General features: G+C 41.6%; 1 protein-coding gene across 4 annotated transcripts in view; it reads left to right on the top strand.

Annotated features, from left to right (window-relative positions):
* TEDC1 (tubulin epsilon and delta complex 1) overlaps nt 1-17,844 on the top strand; it is a 73,175-nt gene that overhangs the window by 37,149 nt on the left and 18,182 nt on the right. For 3 of the 4 annotated variants that reach the window (XM_040610467.1, XM_040610468.1, XM_040610469.1), the window contains 2 exons: nt 11,502-11,588; nt 14,534-14,746. In XM_040610467.1, coding sequence (XP_040466401.1) covers nt 11,502-11,588; nt 14,534-14,746 — 300 coding nt within the window. The remainder of the gene's footprint in view (nt 1-11,501; nt 11,589-14,533; nt 14,747-17,844) is intronic. The other variant, XM_040610470.1, reaches the window with a different exon arrangement.

Below are 17,844 nucleotides of genomic sequence, written 5' to 3' on the forward strand. Positions count from 1 at the left end.
TTACCCACTGCTGGTCCAGTAATTGTACTGTCTTTGTACAATTTGATTTGGTGGTTGCTATGTTTTTCCTGTAGAGTAGGAGAGTGGTTACTGAACAAAGAATTTAAAAATGAGATAAAAAAACCTGTGATTCAGATATCATTTTTCCTTTTCACATTTCATTGCAAGGAAAGAATAAGCACTAAGAAAACAAAAAAACTGTCAGTGACAGCATGTGCTGCCCACCCTGTGCTGTGTGGCAGGAACAAAAGATTTTATTCCTGCTTTTTTTTAATGATTTACTCTACAAAAGGAGAGGTAGGCTGCCATGTCATTTTCCTTCTGAAATACCTTAGGCAATTGGTTTTCACTTCATTTGCTGACATTTATCATGTAAAACATGGTTTGCTATAGTAGTTATTAAAACCTGTTGGAAACATTGGATCAGGTACTCATTTGCAAAATGAGGCAGAGCAGATGCAACCCTTGTTACCAGTGTAAAATCAGGAAGTATTACAGAGGTCAGATGGCTTCAAAGCTACTTTTAGACTGTCTCTACTTGTAGCAGAGTTCCTGATCCTTACGGAGAAAGTGAAAGGCTCCAGCCAGCTGTGCACTGTAGAAGCAAGAGCAATCAAATTGTGCAAGATAATGTATATTAGTATTTCTAAGGCAGATTTGAGTCAATTTTAGAAAGGATGTCTTTGGAGGAAAAAAAAAATTACTTGCCTTTGGATGCTTTGTGTGATCTCCTGTTGGGGCAGACAGTGGACCAGTTGTCTTGGGTGAGGAACTCCTCTCCTAACTTCCCTGGTCATGCCTACTGTGCTGCTGCTGGAGGTTTTACCCCCCTTTGGAAGCAGCAGATCTTCCAGATCCTATCTGGAAGATTGGCAAGGACTATCCAGAGCCAAGAAGCAGCTGGAGGTCAGGGTGGAAGTTTGGGGTCGATGGCAGGAGAAGGGATGAATGTGGGTACCTGTGCGTGAGTTAATTTAGGAAGACTGGAGAGGGTAGAAATGCATGGAGTGACTCTTCCTCATGCTGTAGAAAGAAAGAAAGAAGCTTCTGCAGGAGCTAAACTGCTTTAAATATCAATGAATATGATAAAACAGTCTCCTCTGTTTCTCCTTCCCTGCAACTGCAGTGTCAAGCTGTTTTCTGCTCATCTGATGGCTGCTGTTACTGGCTGGTTTAGTTCTGCCTGCTCTGGGTCAGGCACTTTCCACCTCCGCAGTCCCCTCGGATCCTGCTGGTCATTCCCTTTCAAAGTAGTGTGGAGTATCCCATCCCAGAAGGAGCCAGAAATGTGTCATTAAAGAGCTTTGAGAAAGGCACACAGGGTCAGAGAATGTGCCTGCATTTGTATCACTAAAGGAATATCCTTGTAGCCAGGTTGGTTAGAGGTGGGCTGGTAAGTGAGTGGCAGTGGGAGAGGAAAATGTTTTGGGCCACTGAACTCGAATTGGTGGCTGGTTGTTGTTGTAGCTCTCTGGGATCAGCTTTTGGGGCGGTACTGCTTAAAGTCTTATTCATGGCTTAAATGATGGGGTGGAGCACACCACCAGCAAGTGCGTGGACAGTACCACATTGGGCATAACAGTGGAGGGTAGTGCTGCTGTTCAGGGGGACTGAGGCTGCAGAAATGAGCTGAGAGAAGCCTCAGGAAGCTCAGTAAAAGCTGGTGCAAAGGCCTGCGTCTGGGATGGAATAACCCCTTGGGATGGAACAGGCTGGGAGCTGACTGCTTAATAAGCAGCTTTGCAAAAAATCCTAACAAACAAAACCAAAACCTGCCCTGAACCCAATACCTTGGGGGTCCAGGTGGGCAACAGGTTGCCCAGGAGCCAGCAGTGTGCCCAGGCAGCAAAGGCTGACTGCATCCTGGGCTGTGTTAGCAGGAATAAAGCTGGTGGGGCAAAGGGAGGGATCCTGTCCCTCTGCCCAGCACTCGTGGGACCGAGTGCTAGGTGTCTGGTTTGGGCTCCCCACCACAAGGACAATGGCATACAGGAGCAAGTCCAGTAAGGCCATTGAAGTGGTCAGAGCTGGAGCATGGAGCAGGCTCTTTTCAGAGGTGTACTACAACAGGAGAAGGGGCAACAGACACAAGTTGGAACGTGAGTAATTCTGGCCAAATATAAGGGGAAAAAATGGCCATAAAGGGTGGTCAAACTCTGGAAACAGATCTGGAGAAGGGGTGGCATCGCTGTTGTTGTTCAGGACTTGCTGGACAGATCCCTGAGCACCTTGCTTTCAGCAGGAGGTTGGATTAGGGACCTCCAGAGGTCCCTTCCCGTCCTTGTGAGTCTGCTGGGCAGCTGACGGTGTTAGCACGAGACCAGCTTCTTCAGCTGACAAGCGCTAGCTTGTCACCCAGCCATGAATCATTTAGTTGTTGAACTCTGTACCCAATTTTACTTTCCCAGTGCCCCTTCTTGGGAAGGATGCTTTATTTTTTTATTACTCCAGACAGTTTTAGTGCTAAAATATTTCTTCAGGTATTTTTTTAAGCAAGGTGGCCTCTGGCTGCAATTAGTGTCCCATTGGAAGAACTGACAGCATTATATAGCAATGCTAAAGCAAATCATTCTACCTCATGGCATTATTACCTTGATCTGAAAATTTCCCCAGGCTGCAATTTGTCACTAATATTACCTTCAGCTAAATTTATCCGTAAAAAAAAAAAAAGAGGAGTTAATATTGCTGCAGTTCTAGAGGTGCCATCACCATTTTTTGCGGATGAGTTATTACTTTGTACATTTTATTGACCAAGCATGTAGAGTTCTTGGTCCTTGAAAAATGATGCAGTGGTTCATCACGGACCCCGTAAATTGTTGGACTATGTAGCAGCAACATCTTAGTCTCCTACACCCTAAGAAAGGAAGAAATCTAAACTATGGTAGATGCATACTGCACTGAAGTAGGAACTGCATTATGTGGATTGACTGATACGAACACTTGGTTGTGATTGCCAGTGACAGGAAAACTGATAAGATGATACTGAGTTTCACTGCTGCTCTTGTGCTTTTGCTTGTTTTATGCTGTACTTCACATAATTTGAATGCTGTGACAGTGACAATGACAGTGATATACTATAATATAATTTCACCTGAGACAATGCAGCTGGAATTAATAAGCTGGAGAGATAAGTCTGAGGTGCTTTGTCATCAGTTGGCATTGGATTTTTGTTTTTGGTGGAAGTGCTAAGAAATCCAGCGGTGGGAGGAAGCTGCCCCAGCTCAGGTGATGCTTTGGGGCCAGCACAGGGAGGCCAGGCAGGCTCTGTGGTCCCATATGGTGCTACGGAAAAGGTGGTGCCAACTTCATATCTGTTGTCTGTAAGCTGAATAATGAAATTCACATTTGTCAGCTGAGGCTGATGTGCAGGGGCACGCGTGGTGTGAAGTCTGTCTTGTCTCCATAGTCATATCAAAATAACCTGGTCATGCTGCCTCTTAACTTTCCTTGGTAGGAGGCTTCAAAGCGAGAGTTGCTTACTTGCTGCCATTCTTTGGTGTTGGAGTCTGAAAGGGTCTCATCAGTCCAGCCCAGTGGATCTTAACTGAGGTATTGGGTGCTGAAGGAACAAATTAAATCTCAGGAAAAAAACTTTAAGGTGAGGAGCTTTAAAACTCATAACCAATCTCTTGAATTGTGCCTTGAAGCCAACAGTAGCCACTAGAGAGTGCAGAGCATCTTTGCTTGTGGAGTCTTTACTGTTGTTTTCATCTAAAAGTTATCGGTTATTAGCTTCTAACACAAAATGGACTTCAGGCATGTCACTCTTCTCTTGTCCCCAAATTATGGCTTCTGGTGAAGGCTGATCATGAAGTGCCCCGGAGCTATGATGATCTTGTGATCCCTCGTTGAGACCTCTGTTGTTCTGCATCCACCACTGCATCAAAAAGACACTTAACCTGTCTAGAAGGTCAAGCAAAATGGGACCACTGCATTCTCCAGCCTCAGGCTAATTAAAGAAGAAAACTAGTTAAATTCATATATTGCAATGGCTTTGGTCACAACTGAACTGTTGCTGGAAAGCTGAACTGAGATGAACTCTGCTTTTTAGAGGTGAGAATGCAGCTCAGATTGGGAAGAGACTGGCAGAGCTTTTTTTATAGCCTTGTAAAATTAAACTTTCTGTGCAATTGGCCCATAATGTTAACTCAGCTCTCCTGGCAGGTATTTTTGTTTTTTTAAATAGCCAAGGAAATAGAGTTATAAAATCAGCTGTTACTCATGCTTTGCAAGTGGTTTCAGTATTTGTGGCTCTTTTAAAATGTTTGTCGCTTAATTTAAAGGAGTGTGTTAAGAGACTAGCAAGAAGAATGAATTGACATAAGGGAGACTGTAGCAGACTTCAAATTAGTAGTTTCTCTAGTCAATAATGCGTTTTTTTTAAATGTGTGAAAATACCTGCATGCATGATAGGCTTTGATGGCTTGTCAAAGAAGAGCTAGGCTGGGAGGAACTGTATTCCTATCAAGTTGGCAAGCTAAGATTAATCCACATAGCAAATGAGTTTTAAAATTCATTTTTTAACTAACATGAACATTTGTGATAATTCTCTGTGCTGTTTGTCTGCAGTGGTGGAAGCTATCCTTCTTTGTGTTTGTTTTTCCTGTCTTTGGATGAGAGCTAAATTTTGTTTAACATTTATATTTGTTAGTGCTTAGAGGTTGGGTTTCCGTTGCTGTGGATGCTGTAGAAGCCAGTCCTAGTCATGACGTACATCTGCTGGTACCCTGGGAGTGCAGGTGAAGCCATGCAGCTCTGTCCCTGATGAGCAGAAACTGGGGAAGCCCTGGATGTCACTGTTCATCCAGTCCTAGGTTAGGGACCACCTGGTCCTTACGGGCCAGTAGGCAAAGAAGGTGGCAGAGACCTGAACTGGCAGGCACCTGTGGGAAGGTCTGCATCAGGAAGGCACCTCACTTGTGCCTCTGGGTCCCTCTTCTCGCAGGGAGCAGGAGAAGGAGGCCGGGGAGCCTCACGTGGCCTTTGGGACTGGCAGCCTGTGGTGTATGCAGTTGAGAATACGGAACTCCCCACAGGAGTTTTAAGACATCACTTGTGCACAGCTTGTGCAACATAGCCCTTTATTTTGAAGAGAAAGTACTAAAGTTCAAGGGGAGGAAAAAATAAAAAGCCAAGCCCTTGGCTTAGTAAGTGTTTGCAATACAGGCTGAATTAAAAAAGAAAAAACAACCAAAAAACATTCCTTTGCTTTTGTGTAAGGGTAGTGTTTTTGTCTGTTCACTGCCAAATGCAGGATAAAGATGTCAAGGAAGGACACGGTAAGTGGATATAATAAGCTGGTGGGAAGGATGGATGGAATGATAAAGGAGAGAGGGTAAAACCTAAAGGGTTAGTTCCCCTGCTGAAGTCAGTAGTCCTAACACACACACAAATTAGAAATTGCTTGTTCATGTTGACCTGCGTGCATTTTTGTGATCTGTTAAAAATATAGGAAAATGGGCAAGTATATGGGGGGGGAACCCCAAACCTGAGTATGGATAATGCTTTATTCTGTGTACAGAAACAGTCTGAATAAAAGCAGATGAATAATGGTCTTTTTTGACATCAGCTACATGAGGGTTCTGGTTGGCAGTACAATATGAACAGCTGTTGGGCAGTACTGTGATACAATTTGATGCTTTCTTTTGAAATCGTCTGGCAGGAGAGATTTGTCTAAAGTAAATTGTGATTTTTGGTGCTTACTGCATGTGCTTTAACTGAGCATATATGCAGCAAAAGGTACTTAGTACTGCCTGAAAATTTGGCTCTTCAGGTATGCCAAGTTAGGCACCCAAAATCAGTGGTACCTATTGGGAAGAAAACATGTACCTTCTCCGTTCTTATATGTCTTGATCTTGGCTGTTAGAGTATAAAACTCACACTTCAGTCATCTTCTTCCTGATCTTTTTTCCCTGTTCTAACATGTGCCATTTCCACAGGGGAAAAATTCAAAGTGGTCCATTCATTGACCTGTTCCTCTGCAAATGAATGTCGTTGTTAGTGCTTCCCAGTTCATTGCCTATCAATGTGAAAGCTGTGGTACAATTTTTACGTGCCAAATGCCTCACTTTGTTTGCTTTACATTCTGTTTTCTTTCAGTTTCATTTTAAACAGCTGTTTTCTAAATCCCTCCACAAATAGCAATTAAGTTTTATAATGATGATCTTTGTCACTTAAGTTTTTAACTAGTGGTTTGATTCCCTGCTCTCAGCAGTGTAAAACTGAGGTAGCTCAATGGAAGTTCAAGCCATGGTGGTATCAAACTGGTGTCAGTGAGTTGAAAACTCACATATTTTGTTTCAGGAGTTGAAGGTTTTGCACACATCCAGGCATCTGGAATTGCTCTCCTCCACCCAAAACTGCTGTGTTTTGTATTTTATGTATTTTACCTTCTGCAAAAGATCCAAGTCCTGTTTTCCCTTATAGTCTGCATGACAAAAGAAAAATACCATTACAATTCCGAAAGAGATGATGCTCAGCAGGCACAGAAATACCTGCTTCTGGAGCTACAGAGGGACATTCCCCATCACTGCTGGTGTTTTGGTCAAGGTTGCTGTGGGGTTTGTAGCTGGTATTGGGAGAAGTTCTCATCCACTTTTGTCATCCAGGAGCCTTTCTGATCCCCACCCACTTTGTGATGGTTGGGCTGTGGTGTTTCTCTTGCTCTGTCTCAACCCACAGCAGTATTTCACAGGCAGAGAAATGAAGAAATGACATGAGTAGATCTTTCTTTGCCTTGTGGCTAGAAGCTGCTTATTGGTCTGTTGGGTTTTGCTGTTTAGCTGCTTGTACTTCACACAACTCCAGCGTGACTTCCTAGTTTTCAGGACTCTATTTTTGCTTCAGCCTTCAAGGGATATCTAGCTCTGCCTCTGAAGAAATCAGCGTGGAACTGAATTTTGGAGCACTGAGTGTGTCCACCTACAGCATTGTGTATTTGTCCAGCCTGAGATGTTTATGATATCAAGATTTTTATCTGTCTTTTGGTGAAGGGGTCTCAAAACTTGGCCCTATGAAAGTGCAATTTTGGCAGTATGTGCTCTTTTAAACCAAATGTCATCTGCCTAGCAGCCTGCCTGCTGCAAGGCTCTCACTTATCAAGGTTTGCTTGGGTTTTTTTGGTAAGGGACTTTTGTACTGGTAGCAGAGATGAGGTTGTGTTGTAATTTATTTCATCGGATGCTTGGTTAGGTCTCTAAAGCCTTAATCCCAGTTACGGTTTAATACAGATAATGTAAATTGTGTAACTTTTTCATGAGTGTTTACTCCTTTCTTTGCATTTTTTGGAAGGAGCTTCTCCATTTCTCTCCTGTGATTGTTAGATATTCATAACTAGTATTCATATTACCAAAATTCAAGTTGAATAAAGCAATTTCCGATTGAATAAAAATATGAAATAGTCTCTTGATAGTTTTGTCATATAAGCTTTCACACTAAGCCAACCCTGTCTCAAGCGTTTAGTCGTACTTCAGAGATATTTGCATTTGGAGTGAGATTTGCAGTGATCTGGAGTCCAGTGCAAGTTTTCTATCTACAGTCATACATGAATAGGTGATGAATCGGCAGTATTTTGTCTCTGAGCCAAGAAACATAATTAATTGCTGAAAGACCATTTTTTGTCTTGACAATAGGCTGATTTTCTGAATATTTAGGCAGAGCAGGTTTTGATTAAAAATACTTTGCCAGTGATGCGGTAGTTGAATTATGATCTGTGGGCACCAGAGTTTAAATACTTGTTGCAGTGAACTCTCTGGAACTGAGCCTATGAAAAGGATGCATTATGCTGCAAATTATTAAATATTGATTTCTGTAACAGTCTACAGGCATCAATGAACTTAGCAATATGCTAGTAAATAATATGAAAAAGATTAATATCTCAACAGAAAAAGTAATTACAAAGATGTTTAAATAATGATTTTGATGCAAGTTAGATTTGTGGATAACAGAGGACTCAACTTTGGCCTCTTCTTGGTTATCTAAAACCACCAAGATGATGATGTCACCTTGGACTTTTGTAGCTGAAGTTCCCAGAAGAGCTTCCTGAGGTCTGTGAGCCGTGTTTGAAGCTGGATGTTTGGCTTTGGAGATCACAGCCGCACGTCAGAGGGAGCAAGGCACATTCTTTACAGAGTTTGCATTCTTCTGCATCACTCTGGGGTTTCCTGGCATCCTACTCTGAGACAGCTCAGTTAAGCACAGTTTAGCCACTATAACAAAGCTGTTGCAAGTCATTCGCACCAGTGATGGTTTCTTCACAATGGTTTACAGAAGTTGTTACTGCAAAGTGTTTGCTCTCGGCATTCATTATGGGATAACTTCTCCACAGAGATTAGCAATTTGAATTTGTCATTACTTTTCTGCACAGTGTTAAGTATTTTAGAGCAATAACTTCCTCCAGAAGAATGAAGGAAATGGATTTCCTTTTTAATTTTGTGTGGAGGGAAAGACAGTTTTCATGCGTTATCCCTAAGTATCACTTAGATATTCACATGGGGTACATTTTTGACTTGCTGCTTCACTTTGTTCATCAGACAAAATTTATGCTCTTCTGCAGATGTTAGTCTTTAAACTTCAAAGGCATGGCAACATCTTGGTCCTTAGGTCACTGAAAATGAGCAGGCAGCTTTAGTTGCAACTTGTGAATTTCTTTTGCATTTTGAGAGGTTTATGTATCAGTGGAAGTGGTACTGCTCATCACATATAAAGGGATCTCTGTGTGAACTGCTGTTATTAGTAAGTTAGAAAAGGTACTGTATTTGGGGAAAATGCAGAGGTACAATTTGGGCTTTGATTTCCACAATTGCAGTTACAGCTGTAGTACCAGCTGAGGTGTGACTGCAATGAGTGACCTGAGAAGGTGTACACCATTGACCTCCAAGTAACAAAATGTGTATTTTAGTTAAAGAACAATAGATGCTTGTGAGAAGCTTGAGTAAAAGATGAGGTTGGGAGAAGGAAGCTGGCTGATACAAATAGCTGTTCATTCGCTAAGTACAGGTATGCCTGAGTGAAAGCCTGTCACCCCTGGGTCATATGGAGACTGTCCTTGTGACCAAATTCATGGCATGCAGACATACAATCTCTTGTCCTGTCCTTGCCTTGAACGTTTATTTGCTTTTATGGTTTTTGCTAAGGTATCTCAAGGATATTTGTAGTACATTAGTTTTTATTGTGTTCTGCTTTATTCTCCATGCTGCAATAACATCAAGAGTCTTGCAAGGTCCATATATTGGATGGCAGAGAATGTTGGCGTCCAGGAGCAGTGCCTTAAGTCCCTCAGGGCAGAAACTCCAATGTTGGCTATTGCAGGCTGCCTAAGGCTGTCACCACGCATTCCAGCGAGGTTGAAAACTGTCCTCCTAGGATGAGCAGTGTAGTCAGCCTATTGCTGATATATGACGGAAACAATCTAGCACACAGTTGTGGGTATTTCCGAGCGTGGTAACTTTAGTAAAAGGTGAGGATGGAATAAGTAGGTGAATCAGATGAATGCTTTCAACTGAGCTGTTCATGTTTTGTATAACTAATGGAGCAGGCTTTTTTTTTTTAAAAAAAAAAAAAGGCAAAACCCCCCCCCCTAAAATACCAAAGATCCTGGAAGGCTCGAGGTTAGGAGACTGCTCAGAAAACTTTGATTGCTGTTAAGGTCAGTTAACTCCAACAGATTATTTACAGGTTTGTGAAGTTTCGGAACCATATCCTTTCAGTTGTGGTGTGAAAGCAAGTGGCATATGGTGCTTTTAATGTTTGGGAGCTCCTCTAGTGAGACTAAAAGTAAAGATGGTGACTATGGTTTTTACTAAGATTTTTTTTTTTGGCTTAGAATGAAAAGCTCCCCATTTCAACCTTCATCTCTCTTTAGCTGTCACAAGACGTGTTCATACTGCAATCACACACACCTCATGACCACATTACAAAGCTACTTTAAAATCAAGTAACTTCACTGTTGCCTGAATATTTAATCAACTTCTTGGCTGGGTTTTATTGGCAGCACCAGATCTCATAATGTAAGCAGTTTGTGCTGTAGATATACCTATGAAAAAAAGAAGAGAAGAAAAAAGGAGACAAACCCATTTTTCCACCTTTTATATATACCAGCTGAGCTTGAAACTAGCAGAGTCATTAAGCATAATGCCAAATGTCAGTTGTGCGAACAAACGTGTAATAATTCTATTTTGGATCCAGCAGTGTTTTAGAGCAAACTGCTTATAATTTCCAGCAGTTACTCTTGCAAAATGCATTCCTTTATTTGATTTCTTTATCTTCAAGTTATATCTGTAGAATAAAATTGCAAAGTCAACTCATGCTTCACAGTTACTTAAATTATATTTTATGTAGTAAGTAACTAAACCCAACAAAGTTAGCAGATGTTTTTCTGTATAAGGTGGGTTTAACTGGTACTGATCTGGTCCTTCTCATTCTCTTTGAGATCATACACTATTTGTGTGTCATCTTAAAAAGTTGCCTTTGGCATCAGTTGGTGTTAAAATTATTCATTATGGCAGTACATGGCCAGTACTGAAATTGTTACAGCTGGTAAGCTCTGATTTATACCTAGTTTGCTCATCTATCATTCTTTCCAAGAACTTTTGTTTTACTGATTTATAAATATTTAGTCTTGGAACGTCTCTTTCTCCATATACATGTGTGCATATATGTGTTACGTATATATTCATGAAAAATTTACAATTCCTTTAGCTAGAACATAACCTTTATCCTTCATGTGCCCTCAGAGGGAGGGATTCCTCATGCAGCAGATCAGACAATTTATAAAATATATAACGCTTCTTAGAGGGACAACTTCTGTGCTGTTTTGGAGCATCAGAGATCATCTCAGTTTGAGTGATCTGAAGAAGGGATGAAAGGTTTTGGGGGAGGAGGTAGAGAGGACTGGAGATACTGGAGTTCTGAGTTTTTACAGGTGTGGGAGCAGCATGAGAAGGAGATATGTTGTAGTAGGAGAGGTACCTGTATATCGCAGTTGGGGTCATTACTGTTGAATATGAGGAGACCCAGTCAAAGCCCAACTGTCTTAAGTTTTACCTGAGAGAAGGCTGTCTATGACCTGGAAGAGAAGGTGTTTAGACCTTACAGCCTTGATAAATGTGAGTGAATGTATAGATGGAAAAAAACACTCTTGGAGAAACATAGCTTATTGTTGTAGTCAAGAAGCATAGAAGATTTGAAGGTGGTCATGCATCTAGGCCTTAATATATCAGAATTATGGCTCTTTGATTCCTCAAAACAGTATGGAAACTCATTTATGTATATAAAAGCTGATGGTCTTTGTACATGTGAGGTGAGGAGTAAGTTGGTGATCCTGGGGAAGGTGTTTCACATCACACTTCCACAGCTGCTTTTACAGTATTCTTGTAAAGTAACCCTGTGTTACCCTGTGTACCACTGACGTTCTTTTTATACTTCAGACCAAACACATTTTCATTTAGGTCACAGGTGAGCAATGTTACCTGATTTTCTTTCCTTTGTCTCCTTTCCTCTAGCTCTTACAGCTTCTGGAGTCTGAAACCATGCAACTAGAAGCCTTTCTGGAGTGGAAGCAACTGGAACCAGTGTATTGGCAGTGGATGGTAATGCATCAAACTGATTTTGAAGGGTGCAGCTTTTTGACTCTAACACAGCTGATCACTTCCAAAGGCCCCTTCCCACAAAAGTAAACGCTGCAAACCAGCTGTTTAACAGCACCTGAGAAAAAGGAAAAAAGCCTTTGGTAAAGTAAGGAATGTTTTCTTAGTTCTTCCTCATCTCTCTGTTTTCTTCAGTCAGGCTCACCCAGCTAAGCTGAAGAATTGCAGCGCAGAGTGGCAGAATTTCATATAGTTAACACAAATGAAAATGTCTGATCTTCATCTCTTAAATGTTTTTTAAACATAGCAATTGTACGTTTTCTTAAAATTAAATGGCTTTTCAGAATAGGGCCTCTAAGCTTTATTGCAGACTTGAGAACAACTAAATTTGCGAGCAGCTGATACTGAAAACATCTTCATTTTTCCCAATCAAATAGTGTGTTGAAATTGCCAATTTCCCCTTGAACTGTGTTGAATGATCATAAGAAAATCAATAAGCCTTTCTCTGTGCATCTTGCGATTTCTCAAGTGAGTGTAAACGGTACCATCCATCTCACTTCTCTCTACAACTTTTGCCTGTTCACAGTTGCTGAAAATAATTTTTTAGAGCACCACATTAGCCATATGAGTTTACGGAATTTTGAGAATCAGTGAGTTGACTGTTAGTTATCCATATGCCTTGTTCTGCACTAAAAGCAAGGCAAAGGAGTAAAATTACCTGTCTTGAAGAGTGCTTCCAATGCAAAGCCATTCAGATTGTCACTAATTTTATAGTGGGTTTTGCTCTTCATGTCTACCATCTTCTGGTTATTCGGAAAACATCAACACGAGCATAAACCTGGCTCCAAACAGGCAAAATGTAAATGCAAGTGTTACGGCATTTCAGGGTATCCACCACCATTTCCCTCTGACGTGTTGAACAGTGTGGGGACTGTTGAAAGTATTAGTGTGCTTCCTGGAGTTAAGTCCTAAAGAAATACTTGCAAAAAAAACCTGAGGAGCACATCTTTTTAAATCATTCAGTAGGCTGGATGGCAAATTTGCCTTTCTTTTGTTTTGCTGCTGCTGCTGGTTGTTCCCGGATTCTGTAAGATGTATGGGAATGAGATGTGCTTTTAGGTACAATAGTTTTCTTTTTCCTTTTAGCCTATGCTTTGCATTGCTGATCTGATGGATCGAGTTGATTCTTGCATAGCTGCTGCTGGGTCTTCCTGATGGTTATGGGCAGGAACATGATAGAGCATGACGTAACTACAGCAACTGGAGTGACTCCAGTAATGTTACTTTAAAATTCTGTCATTTAATGAATTTCAAATAAAAACAGAGCAAAACCCTAAAACCCCACAAACAAACAAAACTTCCCAAAACCCCAAAACAGCTTTGTTTTATTTCCATGCAGTTTGTTAGCCGGTTGGTGCCCAGAACATGTCTGCATTGTCATGAGCTGGGCTTTTGGTCAGCATGAGCTGCTGGCCTCAGCGCTGTTTTGTGCCAATTTGCAATGCTGATGCTTGCTGAGAAGGAGGTTTTGTAAGGGTGTCTTTTGCTGTTTTACAAAGCTGTGTATTGTATAAGCCTAAAAATCTCTTGCTGTGAATCAAGCCAGAGTTTTTAACCTACCTGCAGAGAAGAGAGAGAAAGAGGGGGGCATTCCTATCCTCTTTATAATGATCTTTATAGAAGTGAAGGTTGTTAGCATGTCACTGCCTTCCCAGTCCGTGTTTCTAGCCTAAACAAAGCTGGTTCTCTCTGTCTCCTTGTAGGCCATTCATTCAAGCTTCTGCTGGTTGCTGCTGCTCTCATATGGGACTTTCTCTCCCATGTGTCTGTGTTTGACTTCAGGTGCCTCACCTGTATGTCAGTGCTACAGTCAGCACTCTTCTATCACAGAGATTTGTGTTTATACTTTCTAAAATGGTACTTGACTTTAACAGTGTGACGTTGGTGACTTCTGGTTTTCTGACGTCTCCTCCAGCAGTGTTGCTGCTAAGCCAGTAATTATGCATCTAGTTTTTTCTTGCCTGTGTGTAGACCATGCTGCTCAACTGCTGAATTCCCTCACACTGTTTTCACATTACTTCTCAAATTTCTAAAGATAATACTGAATGCAAATTATGTCCTTAAAAGAGATTATGACCTCTCCTATTTAATGTCGCCTTGATAAGAATACGGAAATAAATATTTAATATTCTTTGAGCGAGGAAGCCTGGGTCCTTTAATTATGCTCTGCTACCCTGGCTTGAAAACTGTGTTTCTGCATAATCTGTGCACCATGGTTTATAGGTGCATGCGTTTCAAGGACCCCAAAGTTATTTGGCATTTTTTTTAGTATTTTGGATAATTGTTGCTATCTCTGAAGGTAGTTGCAGAATTAATTATAGACCCAGCTAGGTGGCCATGGTCAAAGAGAGCTGACAGAGCTCCTGACCAGCCTGGAGCAGAGATCTCTTAGGGTTCCTCAACTTGTAGAGGATGGACACGGGAGAGCCTGTGGGTGTTGCAGCTTACTGTGCTGTGTAGCACATGAGGCTCTTCTGAACGATGCAAGCATGTGCCTCCTTCCTGGACATCACTTTGTTGCAAAAGATCATAGAAGTGTGTTCAGCCTCAGAGTTTGAGGGGAAAGGGCGTATCTGGAGCCTCTGCAGTACTGATGATGTCTGTACCGTGAGTGCTACTTTATTATCCTTTAGTGCAGTGGAGAGTAGCTGACAGTATGCAGTCCTTTCTAAAATAAGCTAGGTTAGCAGCATAAGTTTTCTGTTAACTTAGGAATATGTTAGTGAACTGAGGGGGTTATATCTTAAAATAACTGAAATTGTAGAGCAACTGTACACTGAGATGGCAGCAGTGAATTCCTAGTTATGAACTACCAGGAAGATGTGTGTGTGTGGGGGAAGCACTTTAGCTTCTGCTGAAAAGTAACTTTCATTGTTGTTTTCCTTTAGGAAACTGTGTTAGATAATATGGCTGAAGAGGGAAAAAAGTGTGAGTCCCGGGATGCTCATGTAGAGAAAAGCAGGCTGCCAAAGGCGACCTTGTGCTGTCCCTGGGCTGACAGTCTGACTGGGCAAATTGACAGATTATCCAGAGATCTAATGACTTTCCGTGACCAACTGCATAAGCTTGTAACTCGTCGAAAGGCTGCATGGTGTGAGAAGGTAAGGCTTTGGGTGGCATTCTTGGATCATTACTGACTTTTAAGTTCTTGTATTTTTTAGTGTTATCACTATGGCCCATCCTAGGGCAGCTTCCCTGTTGCTGCTGTGTCAACCTTGCTGAAATCTTGATGACAGATCTGCAGTTACTTGTCTGTTTATGCCCACAGCATCCCAGGTACTCTTTCAAACACAAAGTAGGCATCTCTCCCAGAGAGGCAGCATGCTGAAACAAAGTAAGTGTTCTTTTGGAAGGGAAGTCATCAAAGGATAGGGGAGGAGAGGAGAGAAAAAGGAAATCATGGCAGCCCCCGGAGGGGACAGAGGCAGCAGGTTGAAAGCATCAGTAATGGTTATAGTGAGAAAAATATAGATAGATATTTGCAGGGACGGGAGGGTGGGAGAGGCCAGAGCTTGTCATCTTTCACTGAGTTAGTAGTCTTTGAAATGTCTGATGGGGGGAGGAAAAAGAAGGATTTCAAGCTTGTGAAGTGAGAGAAGGGACTAAGCAGAAGATCTGGTGGAAGAACAGACTGGCTGTGGGAGGCTGGCTGCAGAGGAAAACAGGTGATACGAAGGAAGCGTACATGGTGTTCACTGGCATAGGGATGGGGAGACACTGGGAAGCACCCAGAGGGGGCGGTTGGGGCATAAATAGAGGAGCTGTTGATGTAGATGTAAAAGGTGAATGTGAATATTAACATACTGCCAAAAGAAAATACGATGAAGATGAAGGCATGAAAGCTAGTGATTTTTTCAGGCATCAAGAAAAAAGAAGGGTACCAGGGAATCTATGAAACCTGTGGATGCAGAAAAAGTGAAAGGAACAGGTGGGGCAGGTAAAGCAGTAACAAAAATGCTGTATCGCAATTTTACGCCTGTATTAACTAAGGAGAGGCATTTTTTGATTTGTTTTTTTGTTTCTTTTGGTTTGTTGGGTTATTTTAGATAGGATTATAGATCATTTGACAAAATGAAAAGTGGCAGGTTGTCAGATCAAGAGATCTGACAAGTCAGATCAACTCTTTGCCCAAGAGTTCAAAAGGATCTGGCGTGGGAAAAGTGTGTGAGAGCTAATTGTTCTCTTCCACTGTAAGGATAAGAAACTAATTGGGATCAGTTGGATAGGGACAGGCACAAGGAGCTGCCGTGCTGCTTCACACAGGGTACAGAACTTCTTCCGACAGGGCACTGTGGATATAACCAGTGTACATGAATTTGAAATCTGTTGGACACATTCTTGGAAGATGAAATCCATCAAAGATTATCAAATATACAGATACAAATTACAAACTTAAGTAATTGCATCCGTACAAATCATTGCAGGTTGGGGGAATATTCCGAGGAAGTACCTCTGTGTATTTGCTTTTGTCTTACACAGTCTTCTCTAGGCACTTGTTGTCAGTCACTGTCAGTGGTGGGGTGCTGGACTAGGCAGGTCTCTAGCATCATCAGATTTGGTCGCTTTTATGGCAAAATGGGCATGACTGTTGCAGGACAAATCAGACATTGAATTCTAAAAATAAAATTTCCAATGCATGATTTCCAAAGCAAGATATACTCTGACTCCTCTTATATGTATCAACATATATGCTGTTAAATATTATATAACAATCACACTGAAGGTTGTTTTATGCTTAAATTTGGACATGAAGTCCAAAAATATTAACTGATGAATTCTTCATTGTACTTTGAAATAGATGCTTTGATTGGATTTGAATGATGGTCAGTCAAACTCCAGTGTTCTGAGATTCACTGAATGTCATGCGAGTTTATGACTGTGGGTAACAAATGCAGTGCATCTTAAGTGTGCTCTTAAAAGGATGGTTTATCACAAGTGCCTCGTCTTCTATGTGCCCTGGAACAGAATTGTTTTGTAACGCTACATGACAGCTTTTGGAATGCTGGGGGTCAGATGACTCTCCATCAATCCTCTTTATATCAGCCTTTGCTTTGAGTAGTGTTGCTGCTTATGTGATGCTTTCTGCCTGCAGTCCGTCTTTTCTCCCCAGTCAGGATGCTTGCTGAATGCAGGCTCCTCTATCAATTGTATGTTTCTGCCCCCTTCAGTCTTTCCCCTGGAGAAATAAGCTTATCAAATCTTTCCTTCTATATATTTTTTTTAGTCAAACAAAGAGAAGAGATCCAGCAGTAGCTAAAGTGGTCATTATCTCTTGTGATACTGAGACATCTGGAAATTATCTTGGCTCTCACAATTGTGCCCGGCTGAGGGACAGTACAGTTTATTACAGCTCTTGTGCCTACTACCTTGTACTTCACAACAAATGTGATAATCCACAGAGTAATTATGTCTGTTGTTACCAGTAGGCCTGATGTTTGTGCCAGGCAACCGAGTAGAAACTGTTCTGAAGAACAGAATGGAGGGCACGTGATGAAATGCGATATATTGGGGAAGAGACAGTACGAGTTTTGCAGAGAGGAATCATGAATATAAAATCGGTTGGAGCTTTTTGAAGGGACTGGTGAGTGTGTGGGCAAGGGAGGTTGGATTGGCGTTGTTTAATTGCATTTATAAATGGCGTTTGATAAAGTCCCTAAAAATTCTCCACAAAGATAAACTGCCCACCTGTCTGTCTTTCTCTTACCCTCAAGCACACAGCAGAGCAGGAAGCGGAGAGGCGGTGGCTGTCGTTGGTTTGGGGAGGTGGTCACCCCTGGAGCCTTGGGGGCCTGTGCTGCACAGCATGTGTGTAACTGCTCTGGGAAAGGAGGTGCATAGCAAGATGCCCAAGTTTTAAGATGAGACTAAATCCCTGAGAGCACGTGAAGGACAACAGCAAAAGATTGTTGAGGGTCTTTATACTGAGTAGTGAAGTGGTAGAATGTCAGATAATATTGCGTGGAGATAAATCTGGCAAAATGCATCTGAAGGGAGAATCATAATTTTACATGTTTGATATGACTGTTACAGCATGTGAATGAGCTCTTGGGGTTATAACAGTGGTTCTGTGGAAATGTCAGTGGTCAGAAACAGTGAACTGAATCCTAAGAATTGTTAGGAAAGCAGAAGAAAGCAAAACAAAATATTCCCATCTGTTCCTGGAATATGCTGTGTGCTGTTCTGGTCCCAGCATAACTTT

Source organism: Falco naumanni, chromosome 11 (genome assembly GCF_017639655.2).
Source record: "Falco naumanni isolate bFalNau1 chromosome 11, bFalNau1.pat, whole genome shotgun sequence".
In the NCBI taxonomy this organism is placed as follows: Eukaryota; Metazoa; Chordata; class Aves; order Falconiformes; family Falconidae; genus Falco; species Falco naumanni.